We start from the raw sequence: 26,707 nt of genomic DNA, 5'->3' as shown, positions 1-26,707 counted from the left end.
ACTATATATTTATTGCTAGAATAAAAAATTGTTTTACTATGTATTTTCTGAAGAATATGAAGTCTGAAATTCAAATGCCTGTCAATTTTACTTCTGACGGAACAAAAACAATTTTCAGCAGAGGCCCAGGGAGAAATACTGTAGACACATGTCTTTGTAAAATGGCAGGACACCAGAGCAAATCCACACAAACACAGGAATAAGATGCAGACTCCACACAGAAGGCACCCCAGCCAAGAATCAAACCAGAAAACCTATAGCTGTGAGGCAACAATACTGCCACTGCACCATCAAATATGTAAGGAATTAAACATTTAGAAACCTGAAGTCTGAAATTCAAATGCCTGTCAATTTTATTTAACATTTGTTAATCAGGACAGTCTGACTTGGAACAAAAAAAACAATTTTCAGCAGAGGCCCAGGAAGAAATAATGCAGACATGTCTTTGTAACATGGGAGAACACAAAAGCGAACCCACACAAACACAGGGAGAAGATACAGACCCCACAAAGATGGCACCCTAGCCAAGAATCAAACCTGAGAACCTGCAGCTGTGAGGCAACAATGCTACCACTGCACCATCAAATATCAAGCATTGCAACATTTACAAAGTACAGATATTATGAGGAACAGATCAGATCAAATATGAGGCAAAAATCTGCAAGTTTTTTTACAAATGGTGGTGGGTAGGGAATTCACCTCTTTAACACCTGCATACAAGGTACAGGGTTCAAGCCTGAGGTATTCTCTACCACACCACCATGAGTCTAACCACCAGTATATTGCACCTGGGGCATTCACACACACATACACCCACACCCACACACACACACACTTGTAGCAAACCACCATACATCCCTGTCCACACACTTACCTGTAGTAGATCTTTCCCTGTAGCAAAAACCATCATAAATCCAAATCCCTGTCCGAGTAAAGTACGAAAACCCGCCCGTGCACATCCAGACCCTGCCCGTCGCGAGATCTTCCCCCGACGAGACTGCAGCAAACTCCAATCCACACCAGACCCTGCCCGTCGCGAGATCGACGCCCGATGAGTCTGCAGCGAATTCCAGACTGCTGACGTTGCAGTCCGACCCCGACGCGTTTTCCCAGCGAGTTCCAGGACAGTCTATGCAGTTTAAAACTGCATAGACTTCTGGGAGCTCCGTTCTTCATGTTTCCCAGTCAGGACTGCTGCTGAGACAATCTGCGCATGCTCCAGACTGTCTCAGCAGCAGTCCGGACTAGTGCGCATGTGAAAGTCCGCGATTTTTAAAATTTATTTATTTATTTATTTTTCTTATTTTACAGTTGAGGGGGCTGCAGTCCAGCAGTCCAATAGCACGGGCCACCCCTGCCTATTTCATTCTCAAAACGTATCTCCAAGTTTAGCATAGCCTGCCATTATGTAGTCCTGCATTTTTTTTTTATGTTGACCCTTCTCCTTTGACTGTGGTGAAACGAGCCTTTTCTTGGTCACTCTAAATCAGTGGTACTTTTACTTCTAGGTCTTGATCATCTTGATTTTGTAAACTTGCTATGTATGAAGTCCAGTATTTTATCCTCCATTGCTCTTTCCTGTATTGGCTGAATGAATTCCTCTTTATCGAGCACCTCCAGTATGATCTTCTTCCTCAGTCATTTTAATACTGGAATGCTCTCGCCTGCTATGGGAAACAAAGTTCTGAAATCATTACAGCTTTATTTTTTCAAGTCCAAAACTTTATACATTTTTTACTTGTCCATCATGTTTTCACGGCATCCTGCAGTTAATATAATATATGCAAACACCATCATTCATACTTACCTTGTAACCTGACTGCTGAGCTGCTTACTTTTTGATTGTGTTTGAAATTCCTGTCTTCTTTGCTCAGCTTCTTTGTTTTTAATTAACTTGCAGTCCATGTTATGCCTAACTACTATCACTTACTGCCTTGCCTTTCCTGTCCTGTCTATGTAACTGGTGCTCTAGAGTCTGCATGCCATTTGTAAAATTTGCCCAGGTTTCTGGCACATAGGTTCATAGGTTGATAAATAGGTACTAGGCTATCAGCCCAAGGGCCTAAGTAAGCCTAGCCAACAAGGTTCCCTGGCTTACGCCACCCAAGAAAGTTATTTTCCTGTGCCACTGTTGAGCAGAGACACAGAAGTGATCCCCGGGGTGTATTTCCTATTTCCCATCCACTCATCAAAATTTTTCTTGAAGAGTGCTAATGAAGAACTTTGCCTGACATAGATGGGTAGCCTGTTCCAGAGTATGGGAAGTCTTTGTGACAGGAATCTATCCCTCCAGCATGTCCTGTTTATTGTGGTGACAAGGTTTAGGTCCCTAGAACGTGTAGCTCGGAGGGATTGGGATTTCTTTAGGTGTAGCATGTCCAACAGCTCTGGGTTTGACATAGCTTTATATGTTAGGCAGAGATCACCTTGGAGTAGGTGATATGCTACAGAATAAAGCTGGAGTTTTTTGAGATGGTCCGTGTAGGGCATTTGTTTGAGGCCAGTAATCCTCTTTGTGAGGTACTTCTGTGGCCTGTCCAGCTGCTGCAGATGTCTTGTGAGGTACATTCCAAAAGGGGCATTTTACTCTATAATGGGTCTAATGAGTGTCGAGTAGAGGGGAACAATGACCTTTTTTTTCCGCGATGAGAACCCTTTTATGATGAGGTGCACCACGTAGAAGGACTTCCTGACTACTGTGGTGATGTGACTATCAAAGGAGAGACTACTGTCCACCTGGGTCTCAAGGTCTCTTATCATACATTCAGTGTTAAGTAGATTGCTGCCTATGTGGTAGTTCATGGGTACAGAATTTTTACCAAAGGGAATGACACTGCACTTTCTGGCACTGTGCTTGGGGCCATGGCTCTGACACCAGGCATCTGTCTCAGTGAGGCCCTTCTGTAGGATGTCCACATCATTTGGGGACTTGACTATGGCTCCTAGTTTGCAGTCATCTGCGAACTTCATTAGCCAGAGGCCTTCTGTGTTAGCCTATACTTCAGAGAAGTAGATACCAAACAGGAGAGGTCCCAAGACTGAACCATGTGGTACTCCACTTGTCACTGGTTTGAGGTCAGATTTGTAGTCTGCAACTTTTACACTGTGGGTTCTGTCAGTGAGCCAGTTGGCAACCCATCTTGTGACGTAGGGATTTATACCTAGTTCAGTGAGTTTAGCTATAATTCCAGAATGGGGGATAGTGTCAAAAGCCTTGGTGAAGTCAAGATAGGCTGTGTGAACCACCTTACCCTCATCTACGGCTTTGGTGACTGCCTCAAAGAAGTCAATCAGGTTCAGGAGGCATGATCTGCCTTTCACAATCCCGAACTGGGTGGGATCCAGAGTTTGGAGGTTACCAATGTCTTTGTTTATGAGTTCCATGATGATACGTTCCATGGCCTTGCAGACCAGGCTCGTCGGGCTTATAGGGCGATCGTTCCCGGGATCAGTGTGTATTACATCTGTGTACCTCTTGAATCACTTTCTTAGCAATCCCATTTTCCTTGAATAAAATTCTGCCAATGCCTCATGCGACTCCACCCCTTTTTGTGTACCTAGCCTGTTTTGATTTCTACCTTTTTCCCACATTGTCCACACCTTTCCAACATCTGACTATGCCCTGCTTCACCGTTCTTTCTGATACATGTACATATCGGATCTTCTGCCTTTTTTGTCTTTCTTTCTTCACACTCCATGACCTCTCACCTTTGCTTCAACAATGGTGTCCCATTCTGGGAAGCTGTTTCTAGTACCTTCAATCTGCTAAATCTGTTTCCTTCTTGCATATCTGACTTGACCTTTCAGTACTCTAACATATGCCATGCCCTGTCTACTCCAGTGCCTTCTAAGTTGTGAAATTGTGACAGTACCTAATAAATGGTTTAAAGGTTTGTTTTTTTTCCCCTACTTGAGTTATTCAGTGTGCTTTACTTAAACAAATAACTGACAGGTAAGGGATCTTAAAGTAATGGCATGTTATCTTTTATTTTATTTTGTTTTATTTTAGTACTCGACAGAAAAGACCCTAAAATTCTTCTAGTCTCAGTAGTTCAACAGGTAGCAGACTGTCTTTGGTGCAGAAGGCTGTAGATTCTATTCTCATACCAGATAGTTGGATTAATTTTTCAGTGTTACACTGCAGAGCTGGATAAGGTGGGTGCAGCACTCTGGACTGTGCCATTCTTTGGATGAGATGTTAAACCACGGCCTCGCCTGCCTGAGTTGGTGATAGTTCAGGTGAATGTAAAATCTCCCATAGTAATTATCAAAAGGAGTAAGGGAAGTTCCCTGCTGCTCTGGTCAAGTTTCTCCTAGTAGTATAAATACAACCTAAAGTCTCCCTTAAAAATAGGCCACTGGCATAGTGAGAGTAACCTGATCAACAAAGTGTAAATAAATAGAATTCTTCCTTCTGTAAATTCTCCTAGTTTGCCTAAGCAACAAGCCTACTGAAAATCTTCTGTAAAAGTTCTGTGAAGCATTGTTTCTGTTTTATGGTTTTCCTCAGAAGCTGTTGAAGAAATACATCTAAGTATCTAAAATAGGAATGTTTGAATAAAAATACAATGCAATATAAATGCCATCAAATCTGCAAGTAAAGCAAGTACATTATTTTATATATATATATATATATATATATATATATATATATATATATATACACACACACATATATATATATATATATATATATATATATATATATATATATAGATATATATATATCCACATTATACACATATACATACAATATGTGTATAGACTATGCAAACCCAGTCTGATGCACACACCTTCCACACACAACCCTGCAGTACTAAGAACAAGTACACAGGCCAGCAGAAAGCAGCCTCAATACACAAGAAAAACAAAGACATGTATGCCGTTACTGCCTGCAAAGTACAAAGGTCTGAATCACGCAAGCGTCAAATACAGGCCATGGCACCAAAATCCAAACCTCTTAACCTCTCCTACAAACAGCTGCATGCTAGTACTAATAAAGACAGGTATAGTAGATAATAGCACACTGAATCAATGTATGCATACTGAATGTATTAAACAACTTCAGTTTAGTCTCTCAGGATTTTAGCATCAGCAGCCTTAGTTTGAAAAGGATGCACTGAAGATTGATTTAAGTATCAATATAAACATGCTTCTTAGTTCCACAAAAAAAGAGAGGAAAAATATACAGCAGAAACTGAGATAAAAAATATTACAAGAAATTATGATTTAAAGGAGATTATGAGCATATTTGAAGAATCCTGCACTGATAAGCTAAATAGATGGTATCTATAAATAAAACAGACACTGTGATATGTGAGCAGTGAGAAAATGTGAATAAAGCAAAACATTGAACTATACTAAAATAGCTTGTATTTAGCATATGCTTTGAATTTTCTCCTGAGCTTTCATTTGATTTTATGAGACTAGCTTTCTCTATCCTGATGTTTCTAAATTAAGCTTGAACAGAGGTAATGTATGCCGTAATCAAAATGCTGGATATATTTTCATTCTTCATGGCAGATTTCATCAAGCTGATGTGTACCAAATGTTGAAACAGTGGAAAACTGCCATAAAGAAGATATATGAGTTTCTTTAAGCATCTGGGCAAATTAACCCTGTGATTCAGAATGCAAATACGCAATGCATAACAAAATTGTATGACAATAGGTAGTATAGGTAGTGCTCAGCTTGGGGGCAATTCAGAGATATAGTTATCAAGATTGCACAAGGCTGCAAAATACTGTGTCTGCACTATATGCAAATGAAGATATAATGGGATGAAAATGAGCAACGTTACAATAATGAGAGTAATGGTAAATGCATATGAGAGTAAAAAACATGGTGGAATGATTCAAAAATGTATAGCAGTCAAACAACAAGTTCCTATCATGAGTGTGGTGGTACAGCATAAAATTGTGGCGAAGCAAAACTGAGACTGTGCTAATGTGCAAGGGATAGCAGCAGCATTATCAGAGACCTATACATTTGAGGTGGTCTCTCAGTCAGTATCCACAGCACCAGTCTCTCTGCGTTACTGAAGGACCTGAGTATCCTGAATCAAAACATGGAAATAGAAGATCACTATTATATGGACTGGTACCAGACAGTATCTGGTATATATGTGTCACCCTCAAATGCAAGCTCATGGGATGTCTGAAATGCCCATTCCTACGGGCACTAAGGTATGTGTAGCATTGACAATCCTTGTCACAAAGACCCTAGAGAACCCTATAGGGGACACAGTAGATGTATCCCAGGCATCTGCCTCAAGCATGCAACATTTTTTTTTTTTTTTTTAACCAGGGTAAAGCAATGATCCCATTGACCTAGTTCATTCTCATCCCAGGGGTAAACACAATAGATAGATGACATTGCATACATCATGAGTGAGAAAATGCAATAAATACATGCATTATATACACAGTGAATATCAGGATTGGCTGGGGGGTATTAGGACCTCATCTGACCTTGCTGCATTTCCTAAATTCATTTCTCTTACTGTTATTTGTACTCCTGCTATGGTGGGCTCTTCTTCTTCCCTCTTTCATTGTAGGCTTTGTCTGGGACAGCACACCTTCCTTGAGGATTTCTTCATTCAGAAGCTGCTGGAAGTATTAATTCCATCCGCAGTTAATGTCCAGTGGACTACAGTGCAGATTGTTCCTGACATCCTGTAAGAAGAGTATGTGATGACTATCTTCTCTTTCTTTCTGTCTTTGCCTTGCAATCAGAAACAGTTTATTTTGTGCCATCTAATGAGTCTTTGTTATTGCAACTGCTCTCTTATCCTCTCTGTTAGATATTCCTTTGTAGTCTGGCCAGTTTTACTTTTCCCACTTTTTCCAGCACTGCCTCTTCCTTTACGTAACTTCCTGTACTTCTGCATTCCACCACTTCTCTTGTTGTACCCTGTTGTCATAACTGGCTTGGTCTACCTGTGATAATAATTTGCCTTTTGTCATGGCTCAATTGCAAAGTGGTTTGCCACTGTTTCACAGTCACTGTAATTGATCAATGTAGGGTGTATCGTACGCATCGTTAACCATTCCTTTTATCTATGCATGTCAGATGCTGTTAAATGTTTTCCTTTTTGTAATCTAGCCATGTTATACCTGGATTCTTTATTTTGTTTTATTTATTTTATTTTATTTACTTAACATTTGTTCATGGGTTTATAGGATGATACAAGGCTATTGGCCTAGCCAAGAATTTCACCCATGTTCCCACAAAGTCACCACCTGTTTTCCCTGTCCAGCAGGGACATCGGTGGATCCCAGGGGTATATTTTCTGTTTCCCATCCAGTCATCCAGGTTCCTCTTAAAGAGGGCTAGTGAGGTACTCTGCTTGACATGGAGAGGAAGTCTATTCCACAGATGGAGGGTCGCTGGGACACAAATCTGTCCTGCCAAGAAGTTCTGTGTGACAGACCAGGTTAAGACCTTGCGTGCAGGTTGTGTGAGTGGAGTTTGACTTACAGATATGCGGCAACTCCATCAAGGCTGAGTCTGAGACAGCCTTGTATGCCAGACACATGTCACCTCAGAGCAGTCTGTATGAGACTGAGTAGAGGGACAGGGCAGGAACCTCTGTGGTCTCTCCAACTGCTGCATGTGCTTGGCAAGGTGCATGCCGAAGGGGGCATTGTACTCGATAATGGGTCTAATAAGGGAGTAGTACAGGGATGTAAGACCTCCTTGTTCTTGGATGACATACCCTTACTTGTGAGGTGGGCCATGTAGAAAACCTTCCGTACAACAGAGGCAACATGGTGGTCAAAAGTCAGGTTACTATCAACCTGGGTGCCCAAGTCCCACATGACTGATTGTGTGCTTAGTACGTTATTAATGTGATAATTAATGGGGGCACCATTTTCCCCAAAGGGGATAATGATGCATTTCTTGACATTCAGTTTGAGGCCATGCTTCTGGCACCAGTCATTAGTTTGGTTAAGGCCCTCTTTTAGGATGTTCACATCACTTGGGGAATTTATGACAGTGCTCAGCTTGTAGTCATCTGCAAACTTGGTCAGCCACAGACCACTGGATTTGGCTTGCACCTCAGAAAAGTATATCCCAAACAGTAGAGGCCCCAAGACCAATCCTTGGGGTACACCACTTGTTACGGGTCTACTACTAGAGGTGGCTTCCTCTGTTTTGACTGAGTGGGTCATATCAGTGAGCCAGTTAGCTACCCATCTAGTAACATATGGGATGATGCCTAACTGGGAGAGTATTTTCGCCCGAATGTGGAATAGTGTCGAAGCCTTTGGCTAGGTCAAGGCAGGCGGTGTGCACTGTCTTGCCCTCATCCATGGCTTTGGTAACTGTTTTGAAGAAGGCGACCAAGTTTAACAGGCATGATGTCTCTTTTGCAAAACCAAACTGTATGGGATCAAGCAGTTGGAGGTTGCCAATGTCCTTGTTTATAAAGTCCATGATAATGCATTCTGTGGCCTTGCAGAACAGGCTAGTTAGGCTGATTGGCCTATAATTGCCTGGGTTGGTGGACGCTCCAACTTTGTGCAGAGGGATGACAGTGGCTGTCCTCCATTCTGTTGGGACGAAGCCAGTGCACAGGCTTTGGTTGAATAGGGTGCCTAGTGGTGCTGAGAATAGAAAAAAATCTAGGAAAAACCTAGGAAAAAATCATCAACAAAATATTGCATTTGTGGAATAGTAGTATAAATAGTTGTGGTCATAAAGACTGATAACAGTTATTTATTATTTTAATATCTTAAACATGGTTGGAGTTTAGGAAAAGACTGCTTAGTTTTGATTTTATAGTTTTCAATTTCTTTTAAGTTGTTGATTCTAATGTATTCCATGTATCAAGGTCTAGATAGGCCAAAAGTTCTTCTTCCTTAATTTTCTACATTAGTCCTGCCCTGACTCTTTCCTAAATTTGATACTGTTGTCTTTGATTCATTGCATTATACACTAGATGCTTCTCCACATTTACTGAACTTCTCTAATATTGGGTTTACCTCCTCATTTATGTTTTTCTCCATCAATAAACAGCCATCAGTGAACATGGTAAATATATTCCTTTCATTGCTTTCTTTTTCAAATGGCTTAATGTTTGTCTTACCTTTCTTAATAAAACTTTCACCAGTAATACAATTCCTGGGATTAGGAGGGCATCCCCTTCTTATACCCCCTGTAAATCCTGCTTTTTTGAAATATTCCTCCATTTCCCTGAGCTGCAGAAATGAGTAGATACAGCATTTACCCCCAAAAATCTAGATCTCGCCAAGGCTTTCGACACCATCCCCCACTCTGGAATTATAGATAAACTCACTAAACTAGGTATAAATCCCTATGTCACAAGATGGGTTGCCAACTGGCTCACTGACAGAACCCACACTGTGAAAGTAGCACACTCCAAATCCAACTTCAGACCAGTGACAAGTGAAGGGTTCAGTCCTGGTCCTCTCCTGTTTGGTATCTACTTCTATGAAGTACAGGCTAACACAGAAGGTCTTTGGCTAATGAAGTTCGCAGATAACTGCAAACAAGGAGCCATAATTGAAACTCCTAATGATATGGACATCCTACAAAAGGGCCTCACTGAAAAAGATGCCTGGTGTCAAAGCCATGGCCTCAAGCTCAATGCCAAAAAGTGCATTGTCTTCCCTTTTGGTAAAGACTCTGTACCCATGAACTACCACATAGGCAGTATTCTACTTAACAATGAAAGTGTGATAAGAGACCTTGGGAGACAGGTGGACAGTAGTCTCTCCTTTGATAAGTCACATCACCACAGTAGTCAGGAAATCCTTCTATGTAGCACACCTCATCACAAAAGGTTTCTCACCCAGGAAAAAAAGAGGTCATTGTTCCCCTCCACTCGTCACTCAATAGACCCATTATAGAATACAGTGCTCCTTTTGGTATGTACCTTACAAGACATCTACAACAACTGAAAAGGTCGCAGAAATACCTCACAAAGAGGATTACCGGCCTCAAACAGATGCCCTACGCAGACTGTCTCAAAAAACTCCAGCTTTACTCCATCGGATATCGCTGACTCAGAGGTGATCTCTGCTTAACATACAAAGCTATGTCAAACCCAGAGCTGTTGGACATGCTCCACTTAAAGAAATCCCAATCCCTCCAAGCTGCACACTCTAGGGACCTAAACCTTGTCACAACAATAAACAGAACATGCTGGAGGGATAGATTCCTGTCCCAGAGACTTCCCATACTCTGGAACAAACTACCAATCTATATCAAACAAAGCTCCTCATTAGCACTCTTCAAGAAAAATCTTGATGATTGGATGGGAGATAAGAAATTCACCCAGGGGATCACTTCTGTGGCTCTGCTCAACAGGGGTACAGGAAAATAATTTTCTTGGGTGAAGAAAGCCAGTTGACCTTTTTGGCTAGGCTTATATAGACCCTAGGGCCAATAGCCTAGTATCTACCTATGAACCTATGAAAAATATATTCCCAGATTCTGCCCTTTTAAAATCTAATTAATAAATAAAGTTCAAAGGAAAGGATGACAATGCAGACTGGGCAACTACTATGCTATTCCCTCCCCTGAATATTTTTCTACATAGAAAGAGATGACATGCATTGATTAAAGACATCTATTGCCAACAGATATTCATTGATTCAGTTTCACTATTTTAAGTATAACTTTATCCATATGTTCAGTAAACACTTTTATTAAAATATTTGAATCTTAATTGATTAGGAATAACTTGGTAAATTACCCTTGTCCAAATGGTCTTCATTTTTTGTTGGGTTTGCTGCTGTTCTAGCATGTTAGTAGCATTTTTCATGAAGGGTATAGGTTTGTTTTCTGTTGAATGGATTGATGTGCACACTAAATTCCTGAAGTAACTTATCCTCTCCTCATTTGAAAAATATGTCTTGAAAAGTATGTGGTCCTGCTGTTTCATGATGTTTTAAATGCACATTACTAACTTAATTTCAAATAGCACTGTGATGCTCTCCAATAAAAAAATAATTGGACACTGGGATGTACACTTTGCAATGTATAGGTAGCCATGTACATGGGCATGCACATGGGTATAATGTTGTTGGGTGTCAGTAGAGGTTGAAGTAGAATTTACTAAATTTCTTTTAAATCTAGAAATCATTTTGTACCATATTCAAATGATGCCTCAGCACTCATTCTGTAGAACTCTTCTACCCTTTGCCTTTAAATCTCCAGTACATGTGGTTACTTTCCTTCTCAACATGTAACCTTTTATTAAAGAGCTTGCTTCAATATACAATTAAATTAATTTCCATTTTTTTCTAAACTCTACCACAATTAGTTGTTCTTTCTTGTGTATACGTATTACTCTACGCTTTTAGGTTGTTTTTTTTTACATCCATTCATTTATTTTATATTCCCTTCTCTATTTTTTTCCAGTTTCTTCATTCCTGTAATGTTAATTCTGCCCTGAAGGAAATTTAATCTTACCCTACAACTTTAAAGCCTATCTCTTCCTTATCTGGTTTATTTTTCTCAGTAACTTGATTCACAAGTATTATTAATTTATACTGGGTTTTCTTATTTCTCAAATAGAAAGCCCTTTTCCTATAAGACTTTTTGGTTTCTAAGTTTTCTTCTATCACCTCAAAAGATACTGGTATATAATCAGAAATAGCCTTCTGTTTAATTTATATGTCTGCTGCTGATCTCAACTGGTTTTCATGTAGTAATGCTAAAATTTGACTGGATTTCTGCAGAAACTAAACTCTTAATTCCCTGACATGGATTTTTTTTTTTTTTTGCGACAGACACTTACCTGCCTCCATCATATTAAGCATTACTTTATAGGCTTTAGCATAATACTCCTCCTTACCAGAAAACCTTGATTTATTTATTTATTCATTATTTAATTATTCATATTTATGTATTTATTTATGTTTGGTGATGACATGAGAGTGAAATCTCCAGCAGTTAATGCAAGAGATCCCTTTTGATAATAAGGGTTCCCATGTTGTAAAAAAAAAGTTCTAAAGAAATCCAGAACATCTTTGTTATGAGCTTGGATTCTCACTTCATCCAGTGTTATCTGTTTATTACTTATCTTGTCTGATGTTTACTGTATTTCTAAATGTACACTAATAACTCTCTAAGTCTTTACAGCAGACCATCTTTTTACCTATCCCCATCCTAGCCAAGGCATTTGACACAATACCCCACTCTGGTATTGTTGACAAACTCAAGAGGTTGGCTGCAAACCCATATGTCACCTGGTGCATAACCAAATGGCTCACAGACAGGACCCAGGAAGTTAGAATTGGGGAGTCCACCTCTACAAAGAGGCCAGTCACAAGTGGAGTCCCTCAGGGACTAAATTTGCAGATGATTGCAAATTAAGATCTGTCATTGAATCTCACACTGACACAAATGTTCTCTAGGAGGGGCAGACACAAACAAACAACTGGTGTCAGAGCCATGGACTAAAACTAAATGCTAATAAATGCATAATAGTATCCTTTGGGAAGACATCCATCCCTGGTAACTGTCATGTTGACAACTCACCCCTTAGAGTTGACCCAGTAGTCAGGGACTTGGGGACACACATAGATAGTAATCTATCCTTTGATCATCATGTGTCTACAGTGGTGAGGAAATCATTCTATGTTGCGCAACTTATAAACAAAGGTATGACATCTAAGTCCAAGGAAGTTATTGTTCCACTGTATTCGTCATTCATCAGACCTATCATTGAATACAATGCCACTGTTTGTATCTACCTAACCAGACATATCCAACAATTGGAACGCCCACAGAGGTTCCTCACTAAACAAATACAGGGCTTAAGTAATATGTCCCATGCAGACTGCCTCAAGGCCCTATCCCTGTATTCTGTCTCCTACAGGCTTTTGAGGGGAGATCTATGCCAGGCCTACAGGGCATTGTCAGACCCCACTCTGATGGACCTCCTGCATATCCACAAAACAAGCAGCACCAGAGAACCCATTCTAAAGACCTTGCCTGTGATATTAAAAGGATCTGCTGGAGAAATAGGTATGTATCCCAGAGACTACCCCATCTATGGAACAGGCTCCCCAGCCATGTGAAACAGAATTCCTCCATAACCCAATTCAAGTGCAACTTGGACAATTGGATGGGAAACCAGAAATTCATCCCTGATTTGGCACCCATGTCTCTAATGGACAGAAGTAACCTGTAAAAGGTTCAGCTCCCATGCCCATGCTTGCACTTATCAAGGGTATCAGAACTTGTCAGGGATTTGGGATGCATGGCGACCCTTGTGGTCATTAGCCTAGTAAACACCTATGAACCTATAAATACACTGTGTAACTTTTTACATTTAAGTTTAGCTGAGTCACCAAGTTTCCATTTTGTTTCTGCTAAACCTAGTGTATGAAGCTTTTCCCTGTTTATTCTTTAATGAGTATGCTTTCTCCTTACTAGATGAGAGCATGCCATACTGTTCTGGGATACTACTCCTAACCATCTCATAGGAATATTAACTTTCTCTTCTAGTAAAACAAAACAAAAAAAACAGTTATGATGTTTCCTGGGCTGAAACCTCCATAAGGACATTCTTTGGTGATGCTAAATAGCTACGTATGCCCACAAATGTTAGTCACAGTAGTCTAAGAAAGAAGATGACCACTAAAATATTCTCCTAGTGAATATCTTCTTTTATATCTCATATTTTCTTATCTACTCTACATCTGAATAAAAAGGCAAAATGTTTATATTACTTTATGTTTTGTTTACTATAAAGGTCATCTTACCTTATTGTTTAATGCCATATGACATGTCCAAAATACCTAAGAAACTTAATTTCACCATTCCATGTAGTTCAGCTTCTATAAGGAAAAGGGTGAAGAACTGCTACATAAAATACACTTAATTGAAATGAAAATGTACGTGTTTGGCTCAATATGTGCCTTATATCATATACAGAATAAGGCCTTTTGAATGTTGCATCATAATTTACCTTCCCATATTCTTCTTAAATCCAGGAAGTCCAGTCAGTCAGCACAAATACCCTTAAAATAGAAATTTTGTTACCCAGTAACTCACAAAATATAAGGTATGTGATGAAACTGGAAATCTTAAAGCATATTAAGAATATTAGTGTTTCTTTTCTTTAATGAGCACTGATTGAAAATTAACATACTTGCGTTTACTTCACCATTTTAACTCAGATTATAAGAGCCTGCCAACATGTGTAGCACATATTAAGAAGTGCTATAAAAGGCAGAGAATTATTATAATCGTATCAACTACTTTCATTCTTGATGTCTTGATGAACATTTACTATACTGATGGACCCAAGAAAAGGCAAAACATGTCATGCTTGCAGCTACAGCTTCATTGACCAGAATGCATTAATAAAAAAATTGTGGATTATTATGCATTCAAAAGTCAGTGAAATGGAAAATGTTTATGGTCATTTACATATCTCCCATAGTACTTTCATTGCATGACTTGCAATTGTATATATTTTTGATTATTTCAAATACTGTCACAAACTTAAAACATTATTTTCTAAAAAATAGTTTATTAAAATTCTTTTTAGCAATTAGTTTCATTTTTTAAATGACACCATACTCAACTAGAAAAGTTGGTTTATTTTGCAAGCATGAGCTATCGGCTCATGACTGATCAAAAGCATTTAGCAATTTCACTTAAAATGGTACTTTGTTCAAAAAGTAACATTTAATGTCATTTATTTTAATGTGATGTGGTCTTTTGGACTTTTAGCATGGTAAATGTAAGTTGAGAAAGAGGGAGACAAATTATAGAGTGCGGGATATGGGCTCAAGTCTTTTTTATTTGGAGGAACACTATTTTTGCAAAATCATTGCCCAAGAGGAATAAGTTGTTGATACTGACTTCAAAGTGTTGTTCTAAACCATGACATTTGGTTGAAAAATATATGAAATAACATAATAACATAACATTAAATCTGATGTTGTTAATCTTTGTTCATTCCTTACTGATGGGTTATTAGTTCTGTCCTCGGAACCTAGTCGGCCTTATATCAAGCTCACGTCAGCCAAAAACTCTCGAGCCAAGATCCTACTCAGAATGCCCTGCTCCCTGTTACCTCAGATCTCGTTTGCCACATTGCTGTACAGCCATGTCAAGTCACTCTCTCTCAGCTAAGTGAATCATTTTTTGAAAGTTTATATACTGTTAGTACTTTAAAAGTTTTCCAGTCAGTTTCTTTTACTATATTCCTACCCTGTCGTATCTTTAAGACTCTCTCCTTTTTCTTACCTTTGAGGTAATTCTTCAATACCATTGTTGGTAATTCTTCCTTCTCTTTCTCTTCTTACCCTTCTGGGAAGCCTTCTTAACTCTCTGGTACTGTCGTTCTTCTCCACATCATTATGTCGGACAAGAAAAGGAGTGTTGGTTTCAAACCGTGTAAGGATTGCGGCCGTAAGTAACCACTTTCCGATGGCCATGATTTATGTGTCTATTGCTTGAATGTCTCCCACCTTACTGTGGATCCCCCATGTGGGATTTGTAGAAATGTTTCGATCAGGACAATGAAAGAAAGAACAAGTTAATCCTGAAAGGTCTCCTCAAAATCTCCTTTCTGTGAGGCTGTCTCTGGGTCGGAGGACTCACCCCTTCCTGCTAAACCCTGTAAGAGGCATTCTTTTTCTTCTTCCTTGAGGTCTGGAGATCGCAGGGAGTCGACTCATAAGAAAGTGAAAATTGCTAGTCTGGTGCTGCCACCTATGACCCTTTCGGCTCCAGGCACGTCACTGCCTCAGTTAATTCTTGCTCGAGATATGTCCTCTTTATCGCCACTGGCACCAGAGTTCCCGGTGCAGACACTTATGACTCCGACAGTTTCATCACAGCCTTTACCGGCACCATCCCTGCAGGTACAGTCTCCTTCAGCACAGTTGGTGCAATCCCCTTCAGCCCCAAGTTTGACAGTACTGTCCTCCATGGTGCAGACACCTTCGGCACTGACATGCTCTTTGGTGCAGAGCTTTTCGGCACTGTCATTATTACAGGTGCAGACACCTTCCTCGACGGTACTGTACTCATCGGTGCAGATACTTGCCTTTATGGTGCAGACACCTTCGACTTCTATGGTACTGCCTTCATCGGTGCAGACTACCATGACACCATTTTCCTCAGTGCAGACATCCTCGGTTCCAGGCTCTGCACCACTCGAACTAGCAAGGACCAAGTACTCGCCTTCTTTGGATCCGTTTGTTAGTAGCCAATATAGTCCTTTTCTCAAAAGGCCAGAATCACCTTCAGGTTTCTCTATGAGGTCGACCAGGAGCCCCTCTGAGCAAGATGTGTTGTGGCTTGTTGACCAGTTGCTTGTGGCCAGGGGTCTTTCTCAATCATCTAAACCTACATTCTCTCCTTCAGGTGAGCGTATTTCTTCTCAAACTCCAACATACACTTCCATCCAAGCATCGAAGCCCCTTCCTCCGTCAATAGTGGACCTCATTTTGGAGCCGGAGTCATCCTTGTGACCCTCGGTGCAATGGGCATCGGGCTCTTCTCAGTCTAGTGGCTAGGCCGTGGGGAAAGGCATTCTTGGGTCCAGGCTGATTTTTTTCTTTGGCACCCTCCAGGAATCCTCCCTCTCTTACGGTTCACAGCCCTCTTGAGACTCCTGGTCTGGGGGTCGGCTTGTCAGAGTTGGGTGTGACCCTGGTTCCAAGGTTGTCGTGCTCGGTTCCGGGCTCCCATCCCTGTTTGGGCGGGCTGGCCTTCCAGGCCATGGAGAGGGCGCTTGCCTCCGCTGGCAAACCACCCCCATGTTGGAGTCCTCTCCCAACTCTGTGCCGCAACTACCACAAGCCTCAAGCACCGGGCACAAGGGCCTCAGGTTTCTCCCCCTCAGGAGACCCCCCCTTTGCAGTCTTCCCCAGAACTCCCCACTGGAGAAGTACCTTGCAAGGCTTCGTGCAAGAGGAAGTACATGGACTCCACTGAGGAGTCTTTGACTGAAAATATGGACTTTGATGATGGGGAAGGGTCCCCATGGTCACCCTCTGATGAGGTGTCCTTTGGTGACATCCTCGAGCTCCTTAGACAGAGGGGTGACTGGAAGTCCTCTAATCCTTCATCAGAGGAATCCATATTCCTGCAGGCTTTTCATGCCCGGCCCCCTACCTCCTGGTTTACCACGCTGGCTGATGATCTTGTGCAGCTCATCATCCAGTGGGCATGGAAGGCTCCTGACACCCTGGAAGCTATACTGCAGAGGCCTGACGAGATCTTATCTCCCCCAGCTGAGCATCTCCATTGGTCAAAAGGTCGTCCAGTAGATGCCATGGTGGTGGTGGCTGCAACCAGGAAAGACTTAGCAGAAGAGAGCCAGAATGTCCATCCGCCCAACAAGGAGTCCCAGGCGATAGACAGACTTGGGAAGTGTGTGTTTGCTTCATCGACCTTTGCCGTAAGGTCCTTGAACTATATGGCACACTTTACAAGGCTCCAAAGGGATCTTATTAACCAACTCTCTAAAACCTTAGCAGGAGCTGTTTCTGATGAGGTCCGTGACAACATAGCTTCTCGGACAGCAACCTTAGAATCCATATCCAATTCTTCCCTGCGTCTTATTTCACACACAATGGAAGGAGCGGCTAGAGCGATAGGCACAGGTATAGTCACAAGACGACATGCCTAGATGCATCTTTGTGACTTTGTGGAGTCCTTTAAGGCTTCCTTTATGAACACCCCTATCGAGGCTGCTTCTTTGTTTGGCCCTAAAGTTAAAGATATGCATGCAAGGTGCAAACAAGATGGCAAGACCCTATCTTCCATTGGTGTCACTCCACTCCTCAACGATTCTACTCCAGAAATCAGAGGAGCAGGAAGATGTGGCACAGGAAATCACAGGGCTATTTCCATGATGCACGTACCGAGTTCTCCCCTAGAGGCAGAGGGGGAAACTCCCAATGGAAGATGCCCATTTTGGGGCAGAGGATGTCCGCGGAACTGGGGTTCCAGAGATTCTTTCTCTGGCCAACCCTTTCAGCGCTCCTGAAGCATTGCCTGACTGCTCACCTATGGAAGTGGTCGGGGGTCATTTTTCCTTGTACTCCACTGCCTGGTGAAACATAGCCACTGACTCTTGGGTACAACGGATAATATCCAGAGGCTATCGCATCCCCTCTCATCTCTGCCAACCTCATCCAGAGACTTACTCGATGTTCCTCTCAGTTAAATGGAAGAGCAGCATATGAAATCCGAAAGCTGCTACAAAAAAGAGCCATCCAAACGATCCCCCCATACCAGATAGGATCTGGTTTTTACTCAAGGTTCTTTTTGCTGCCAAAAAAAGACAGGGGACTGGAGGCCAATTCTGGATCTCAGCACTCTGAACAAATTTGTAAAAACAGAGAAATTCCGGATGGTCACGGTTCAGTCTATCCTTCCTTTTTTGGAAGAAGATGATTGGATGTGCTCTGTAGATCTTCAAGATGCGTGTTACCATATAAAAATGGACAAGCACTCAAGAAGATACTTCCGCTTCCACATAGAAGCCAATCACACCCATTTTAAGCACTGCTCTTTGGTCTCTCTACAGCCGCCAGAGTGTTCACCAAATGCATGGCAGTGGTCATCGCTCACCTGCGACTTCAAGGATTCCAGGCATTTCCATATCTAGATGACTGGCTCCTCACAGCCCCCGCCAAGCGCCTACTGGAAGAAGCCCTAGACTACACTCTCCTCACAGCACAACACCTGGGAATCACTATAAACTGGGAGAAGTCCAGCATGACCCCAGCACAGTCTTTAGAATTCATCGGGGTACTGTTTGACATGAGGAATTGCACAGCATCTCTTCCGAATCACAGACTTCAAAGAATAAGACAACAGGTTCAGCCACTGCTCTGTTACCACAAATCTTCCTCTCGGTCCATACTCCAACTCTTGGGGTCAATGGCAGCCTCTATCACCATTGTTCTCTGGCCAGCTTCCACATGAGTCTCCTCCAGTGGTTGCTTCTCACTCAGTGGTACTCTCTGCAACACTCCTTGTCTTTTCAGATAAGTGTAACTCAGAGATGCAAGCAAGATTTGCTCTGGTGGACATCTCGAAACTCCCAACAATGGTCTCGCCCCTTCAGCCCCCATCAACCGAAAGCCACAGTGACCACGTATACCTCCCTGATGGGGTGGGGGGTTATGTCAGGGAAACTCAGTCCAAGGCACATGGTCGGAGACAGAGGCCCTTTTGCATATCAGTGCCCTGGAACTGAGGGTGGTGCTACTAGAGTTGCAAGCATTCCATTCCATCCTTCCGTCAGGTACTATTGCAATCCAGTCAGACAACATGTCAGTGGTCTGGTACATCAACAGGCAAAGGAGCACCAGATCTTATCCGTTATGCCGAGAGGCCTTGAGAATATGGCAATGGGTGATAGCTTCCAACCGCTTTCTAGTTGTATCGCACATTCCTGGGAGCTCCAACATGATAGCAGACAAGTTGAGCATGTGCATTTTACAACCTCATGAGTGGTCCCTCAACCCTGTGATAGTGGCAAAAATGTTCAACCGCTAGGGCCAACCTTGCTGCGACCTATTCGCCTCCCCAACCAACTATAAGTGCAGCAACTATTTTGCCCTGATCCCCCCTTGGGGACAGTCATAGAGAGATGCTCTAGTCCACACTTGGCCCTCGGGTCTACTTTATGCTTATCCTCCTCTGCCCCTTATCTCCCAATTTCTGAAGAAAGCATGGCAGTTGAAAAGCAAAGTGATCCTCATTGCTCCATATTGGCCTCGACAAGTCTGGTTCCCCTTCCTCTGGCCTCACCTACTAGATCGACCATGGATCCTCAATCCATCCTTACCATTGATCTTCCATCTGAAGGGTCTGACTTACCCCAATCTAACAATCCTGAAGCTGACAGGTTGGTTTCTCCACTTCTAATGATTGCCAGGCAGGATAACCTCTCATCCCTGGTGCACAGTATTCTTATTGCATCTTATAAATCATCCACCAGACTAATCTATCTCAGTAAATGGAACAGGTTTTCTCTGTGGGCAGTGAATAAACAATTAGACCCCTTGTCAGCCCCAGTTTCGGTGGTTCTGTATTACTTATCACATCTTTTCCACTCTGGGGTATCTGCCTCTACTATTCGTGTTCATTTAGCTGCCATTTCAAATTTCCACATTGGCTTTCAGGACTTTTCACTCATGTTACATAGACTCTGTAAAACATTCTTGAAGGGGGTTCTTCACCTAAAACCTCCCTATAGAGAACCAGTACAACCTTGGGATTTGGCCTTGGTCCTACAAACCCTAACAGCTTCCCCCTTTGAACCTGCGTCTTCATGTGATTTAAAGTATCTCTCTTGGAAAACTTTGTTTCAGGTTGCAATCACATCAGCCAGGCGGTTGACAGAACTTCAAGCGTTATGCATCAAACATCCCTACCTTATCTTCCATAAGGATAGAGTATCACTAAGAACTAATGCTTCCTTTTTAACAAAATTGGTGTCAGAGCAGTCTATGAACCAGTCTATTGACCTTCCAGTATTTTTTCCTAATCATTCTAACAAGGGAGAGTATTGCTTGCACTCCCTGGATGTTCACAGGCAAATACGATTCTATCTGGACAGAACCAAATCTACCCATAAATCAGACCAACTATTTCTGGCCCCAGACTAGGTCATTCTGTCTCAAAAGTTACTTTGGCGTCATGGTTGAGAAATTGCATTACCTTTATCTACAACAAGAACAATATCAACTTGTCTCACAGAGTGGAAGCACATTCTACAAGGTCTATGGCAACTTCAGCAGTTTTCCATGCTAGGGCTTCCCTCAATGATATTTGCTCAGCTGCGACTTGGGCCAAACCTCATACTTTTATCCTTCATTACAAATTGGATTTGGCCTCCAGAGATAGAGCTTCTTTTGGCTCCATGGTGCTCAGAAATGTCCTTCCATGAGGGCCACCCTGGGATACAGGTAGCTGGGGACTCTGTCCCATCAGTAAGGATTGAGCGAAGATTAACGACAGCTAAAGAAGTTATGTCTTACCATAACGTTCCATCTGTGTTGTTGATCTTTGTTCATTCATTACTCCCCACCCTCTGTCCCCCTCCAGAGGTTCCTGGTTGATCGCATATACTCCTTTATTATAGGTCTGTTATGACCAGTGGTAGCCTCTACTTTTGTCTATCAACTTGCAAACTTGATCTGAGGTAACAGGGAGCAGAGCATTCTGGGTAGGATCTTGGCTTGAGAGTTTTTGGCTGATGCGAGCTTGATATAAGGCCGGCTCAGTTCTGAGGATGGAACTGATAAACCCATCAGTAATTAATGAACAAAGATCAACAACACAGATGGAACATTATGGTAAGACATAACTTCTTTTTTCTGAATGAAATATATATATTTTACTAACTACATAAAACACTGCTGTATGTCTAATATCTATACAAAGAGGGCTTGTATCCTATAGTTAGCACAAATATTATATATGAGAACAAGTAATGAGCACAGATTAGTAGTTTTTTCTTCACATACAAACATACACAGAATTTCTTTGCAGGTAATGTTGGTAAGCATATGGTATATTACTAAATATTTAAAAAAAATCACAGCTGTAAATGAAATGATAATAACTAGTTGAACATTACCTCTGACTTTAATATGGTTCCTTTATCTTGTTCTGTATTATTCAGTCAGGTGCGAGGATCAGTGGCCTATGCTGCTCAAAAACCATGGCTATTGAATGACACCATGGAGAAAAACATCACATTTGAAAGTGCCTACAACAAGCAAAGGTAATGTCTGTTATGAGCGTAAGGGAATTATTTTTATTTCTTACATTAAATTGCAAGTTAAAGAAATCAGTGCAGTAAGTCATTCATTATGGGGGTAGATCAGAAATATAGCTAGCAGCTCAGTGAAACAAAGTTTGCCCTACATACTTCACTGAAAAAGTAGTGCTAAGCATGAAGAAGTGTAGCATGCAGTTCGTTAAAGGAAAGGGTTGCATACCATGTCCAGGGGGAGTAGGTTTTATATATTGCAGTTGTCCGAAAGCTGACAACTGGAAGAGTGGGCATCTTGTAATGCTCATAGAATAGTTACTGCATGAGAAGTGCTGTTCTTAGAAGGGTACTGCCATTTCAAACAGTAAAATATCAGAAGCATGAATAAGGATATTCATATTTGGCAGAATGGAGAGACTTGTGCATTTCATGAATGTATTTTGTGCATGTATTATGGTGGCAACCAAAATACAGACATAGCCGCAGGTTTATAATCATAAGAATTTCTGATAATGTCTGTGAAGTACTTTTCTTCAGCTATAGTGCTGATTTTTTAAAAATGTTCTTGCTGATTCGTTGCACTTTTTGTCTGCTGTAGCATAGACTAGATTTAGAGCTGCTGAATCTGGTTCAGTTTGTTAAATTGAACACCAAACCAGGATATCTTTTGTTGAAGAGGGCCCTAACTGCACCCTTGTGGCAGGAGAGTGCAATTTGGAATCTTTTGATTGAAGGTTGCTGACACAGGGCTCTGTTTTGATTTTTTTTTTTGGTTAAATTGTTTAATTCAGTTTGCTCACTGTTTTAACACAGCTGCACAGAGTTAGGCGACCAGCCAGAGCTCTGCTGTATTCGTCTGTGCAGTCCAAGGAGTCTATTGCATTCTGCTAACGATTAAGTGCAATTTTATACTGCATTTTGCAGCTTTAAACTGTATTTTTGTTATATTGCTGATTTTTTAAAACTGTTTTTGCTGATTTGTACCACTTTTTGTCTGCTGTTGCATAGACTAGATTTAGACCCGATGAATCTGATTCTATCTATTAAATTGAGCACGAAGCCAGGCTATCTTTTGTTGGAGAGGGTCCCCCTGCACCCTTGTGGCAGGAGAGTGCAGTTAGGACTCATCCGATTGAAGGTTTCTGACACAGGGATCAGTTTTGATCTTTTTGAATTGGTTAAATTGTTTAATTCAGTTTGCTCCCTGTTTTAACATAGCTGCACAGACTTAGGTGACCAGCCACTACTCTGTTGTATTCATCTGTTTACATGTAGTGCACCTCCATGCGCCATCTCATACTACCATGCAGTGAGAGTAACTATTGCTGGTTATAGATGCAAAAACTTCAGTAGATACATTTTCGCGTAGTATCTGCCTGTGATCTGTCCAAGAATCCTTAAATTGTGCTTAGCTGCTCAGAGAGCACCTCAGCTGCACTTTTGCTCCTTAAACAGTCCCAAAACCACTAAATCTACAATAGCCTCATACCATTTAGAGAGCCCCCACTGGTATAGACCCTTTATACATATTAGTATAGACCCCATTTAGAGCACCCAGTTATAGTACACCCCACCATTTTCTCTCCCCACTGTGAAAACAGGTTGTTAACATAGCATTATGGATTATCAGTTTTTCCTCCATTTCTCCTACCATTGGATCATAGGATAATAGCAGATTACTAGGCTAATGGCCCTGGGGCCCTTACAAGCCTAGCCAAGAGTTTATCCCCAAAAAAGAAACCTCTGTCAGCAGTTGTCTGCCCTGTCAGTGAGGGACACAGGTGGAACAAATTTGTGGTTTCCCATCCACTCATCAAAGTTGCACTTGAAGAGGGCCAGCAAGGTACTCTGTTTGACATGTATGGGAAGTCTATTCCAGAGACGGGGCAGCCTCTGTGAGACAAATCTGTCTGTCCAATGGGTTTTCTTGATGTTGCATATTAGAATCAGCCTTTCGAGCAGGAAATGCGCAAGGAGTTAGACTTGCAGATATTGGACTTCTCTAGTAGGGCAGAGTCTGAGATTGCCTTGTAGGTGAGACACAGATCAGCCCTGAGTAATCTGTATGATACTAAGCAGAGTGACAGTGATTTGAGCCTGTCCGCATAAGACAGGTGTTGGAGGCCATGGATTCTCTTTGTGAGGTATTTCTGTGGCCTTTCCAGTTGGTGCAGATTTTTGGAGAGGTACATACCGTACAGGGTGTTATACTAAATTATTGGTCTAATGAAAGAGGAGTATAGAGAGGTAATAACCTTCTTTTTTCTAGATGCAATCCCTTTACATATGAAATGAACCAAGTAAAAGGTTTTTCTGACCACTGCCGCCAATGATGGTCAAATGTGAGATTGTTGTCAACTTGAGTACCTAGGTCTCTCACCACAGGTTGTGTACTTAGGGGGTTGCTGTTGATGTGGTAATCAGTAGGGGCTGTGTTTTTGCCAAATGGTATAGTGATACATTTTTTTGCATTTAACTTGAGGCCATGACTTTGACACCAGTCATTAGTTACTGTGAGACCCTCTTACAGTATGTTAGCATTATTTGGGGAGTCAATGACAGCACCCAACTTACAGTCATCCACAAACTTGGTTAGCTACAGGCATTTTGTCTTTTGCCTGGACTTCTGAGAAGTAGATGTCAAACAGTAAGGGGTCCCAGGACAGATCCCAGAGGAACTCCCCTAGTGACAGGTCTGCTATCAGAGGTGGAGACACATATTTTGACCTTGTGGGTCCTCTCAATGAGGCAATTGGCCACCCAGCTGATAAGATAGGGATTTATGTCAAATTGTGTTAGCTTTTCAATGGTGCCCAAGTGGGGGATTATGTCAAAACCATTGGCCAAGTCAAGGTAAGTTGTATGTACTGACTTTCCCTCATCCGGAGCCTTGGTGACATTCTCAAAGAAGTTAACCAGGTTCAACAGGCAAGATCTGCCCTTGTCGAATCCGACTTGGTGAGGCCAAGTGCTTGGAGATTGCCTGTGTTCTTGTTTATGAGATCCATAACAATACGCTCCATGGCTTTACAGATCAGACTTGTCAAGCTAATGGGACTATAGTTTTCAGGGTCAGTAGTGGCAGCACATTTGTGCAAGGGGATGACAATGGCACTTCTCCACTCTGCTGGAATGAAGCCTGTACTTAGGCTGTGGTTGATGAGCCTGATTGACTTGGCTGTCCTGAGGCAGTGTAACAATGGCCTCGTGTACACTGACAACCCTGTACTCCTAAATCACCCAAGTACAATTTGTGAGTGATGCAGCTGTACTATGAATCTGTAATCCTTGCTTTCTCATGCACAGAACAGTAACACTGAGCAGGCTGTCAGCTCACATTCTACACCTCCTACGAAAACCATTTACTCAACACATAAACCATCATACGCAGAGGTACTCACCAGAAACCTACCTAAATACCAGAGACCTCCCAAACACAAACACACTACACCTAATACAGCACCTATAGCACTCAATGCACATAAAACACAAGCACCAATCTCACCAAATATGCCCCTAAGCCAAAGCATATCTAAACCAAATGTTTTAATCACAGGTGACTCCATTATGAGACACACAGATGTCTCACTCACCAGGCTGGATAAGGAGAAGGTCACAGTCAGCTGTCTATTGGGTGCCAGGATCCATCATATCACACATGCACTCAAATATGTCAACAAGTACCTTTAGGAGTCCATCATTCTTCATGTTGGTGTGAATGACTCAAGACGTATCTCACTGGACTATATGAAGAGAGACATGACTGAGCTCTATGAATATGTGTCCCAGGCAGTATGTCCGTAGCCCTGAGCAGCATTCTACCCTCACCTAGGATGATACCACAATGTAAACAAAAATGATTGACTTCAACAACTGGATTAGTTTCTGGTGTCATTCTGAGGGGATCCAGTTCCTGTCAACCTGCGATGACATGGTTGATGGACCACTCTGCTTTCCCAGAGATAGTCTTCACCTGTCACCTCTAGGCTTTCATTTACTGGCTAAGGCACTTGCCTCCCCCATAGTGCCCTTTTTAGGCAAGGTCTCAAGAACAAAATTTCCGATGTGAAATATCACTCACAAATGAATTAATGGTTATGCTGCTAAATGCTAGGAGTTTAAATAAAAAACTGCACTCTCTAGAAGCACTCCTCTCCCTCGAGGGTGTTGTCATCTGTGCAGTCACAGAAACGTGGTTCAGGGCTGCAGAGAGTACTCCGGCCTTGCAAGGCTACAATGTCTTTCACACTTTCAGACAACAAAATGAACATGTGAGAGCCAAAGGAGGAGGAGTATATATCTTCATCAGAGATAAATACACCTCTAGACTGGTTAGACAGGAAAACTCAATTCTGTTACACCAAGTTCAACTAACTGTGGGTAAGACACCCCCTTAAAGTCATCATTAGCTATAGGCCCCCTTCAGTGTATCAAGATACCCATGCTGTTTATTTGGACCTACTTGAGTCAATCAAATTACAACCTAACACTTTAGTCATGGGCAATTTTAACTATCCCTCCATTGACTGGGAAATTTATACTTGTACCAACATACTTGCACAAAGGTTCCTGGACTTTGTTAACACTAATGCCCTGGAACAAATATACAGCCACACAAGAGGCTTAAATATTCTTGACCTGGTCCTCACCAACATGGGTGACCATTGCACCAACACAAGTATAGGACCCTCACTGGTTAAATCTGATCACAAATCAGTCACATTTGAAGTAGCTATAACACCTGAACCCCTCTAAGGTAAAATCAGGCTAAAAAATCACCAGAGCTAATTATACCATCCTAAGGGATGGCATATATAATTTCCAATATCATGTTCCCAAAGATGGCATTGACAACTATACTAAGGGATGCACAAATGCTCTGTACAAACACTTATGCAAATGTACTGACACAGCTGTTCCTGATAGGATCATACAAGATTCACATAAAAAACAAGCCTCCCTGGTGGA

The 26,707-nt window shown here is 41.7% G+C and overlaps 1 protein-coding gene across 6 annotated transcripts in view; it reads left to right on the top strand.

Moving 5' to 3' along the window:
• The window catches only part of ABCC8 (ATP binding cassette subfamily C member 8), a 2,552,355-nt gene that overhangs the window by 1,414,675 nt on the left and 1,110,973 nt on the right, over window positions 1–26,707 (top strand). For all 6 annotated transcript variants that reach the window (XM_044082872.1, XM_044082868.1, XM_044082869.1 and 3 more), the window contains one exon: window positions 21,647–21,748. In XM_044082872.1, coding sequence (XP_043938807.1) covers window positions 21,647–21,748 — 102 coding nt within the window. The remainder of the gene's footprint in view (window positions 1–21,646; window positions 21,749–26,707) is intronic.

Source organism: Protopterus annectens, chromosome 9.part0, assembly GCF_019279795.1.
Source record: "Protopterus annectens isolate FY-2018-M chromosome 9.part0, PAN1.0, whole genome shotgun sequence".
Taxonomy (NCBI): domain Eukaryota; kingdom Metazoa; phylum Chordata; order Ceratodontiformes; family Protopteridae; genus Protopterus; species Protopterus annectens.
The sequence above is the reverse complement of the archived record's forward strand: the minus strand, read 5'-3'. Positions and strand labels throughout refer to the sequence as shown.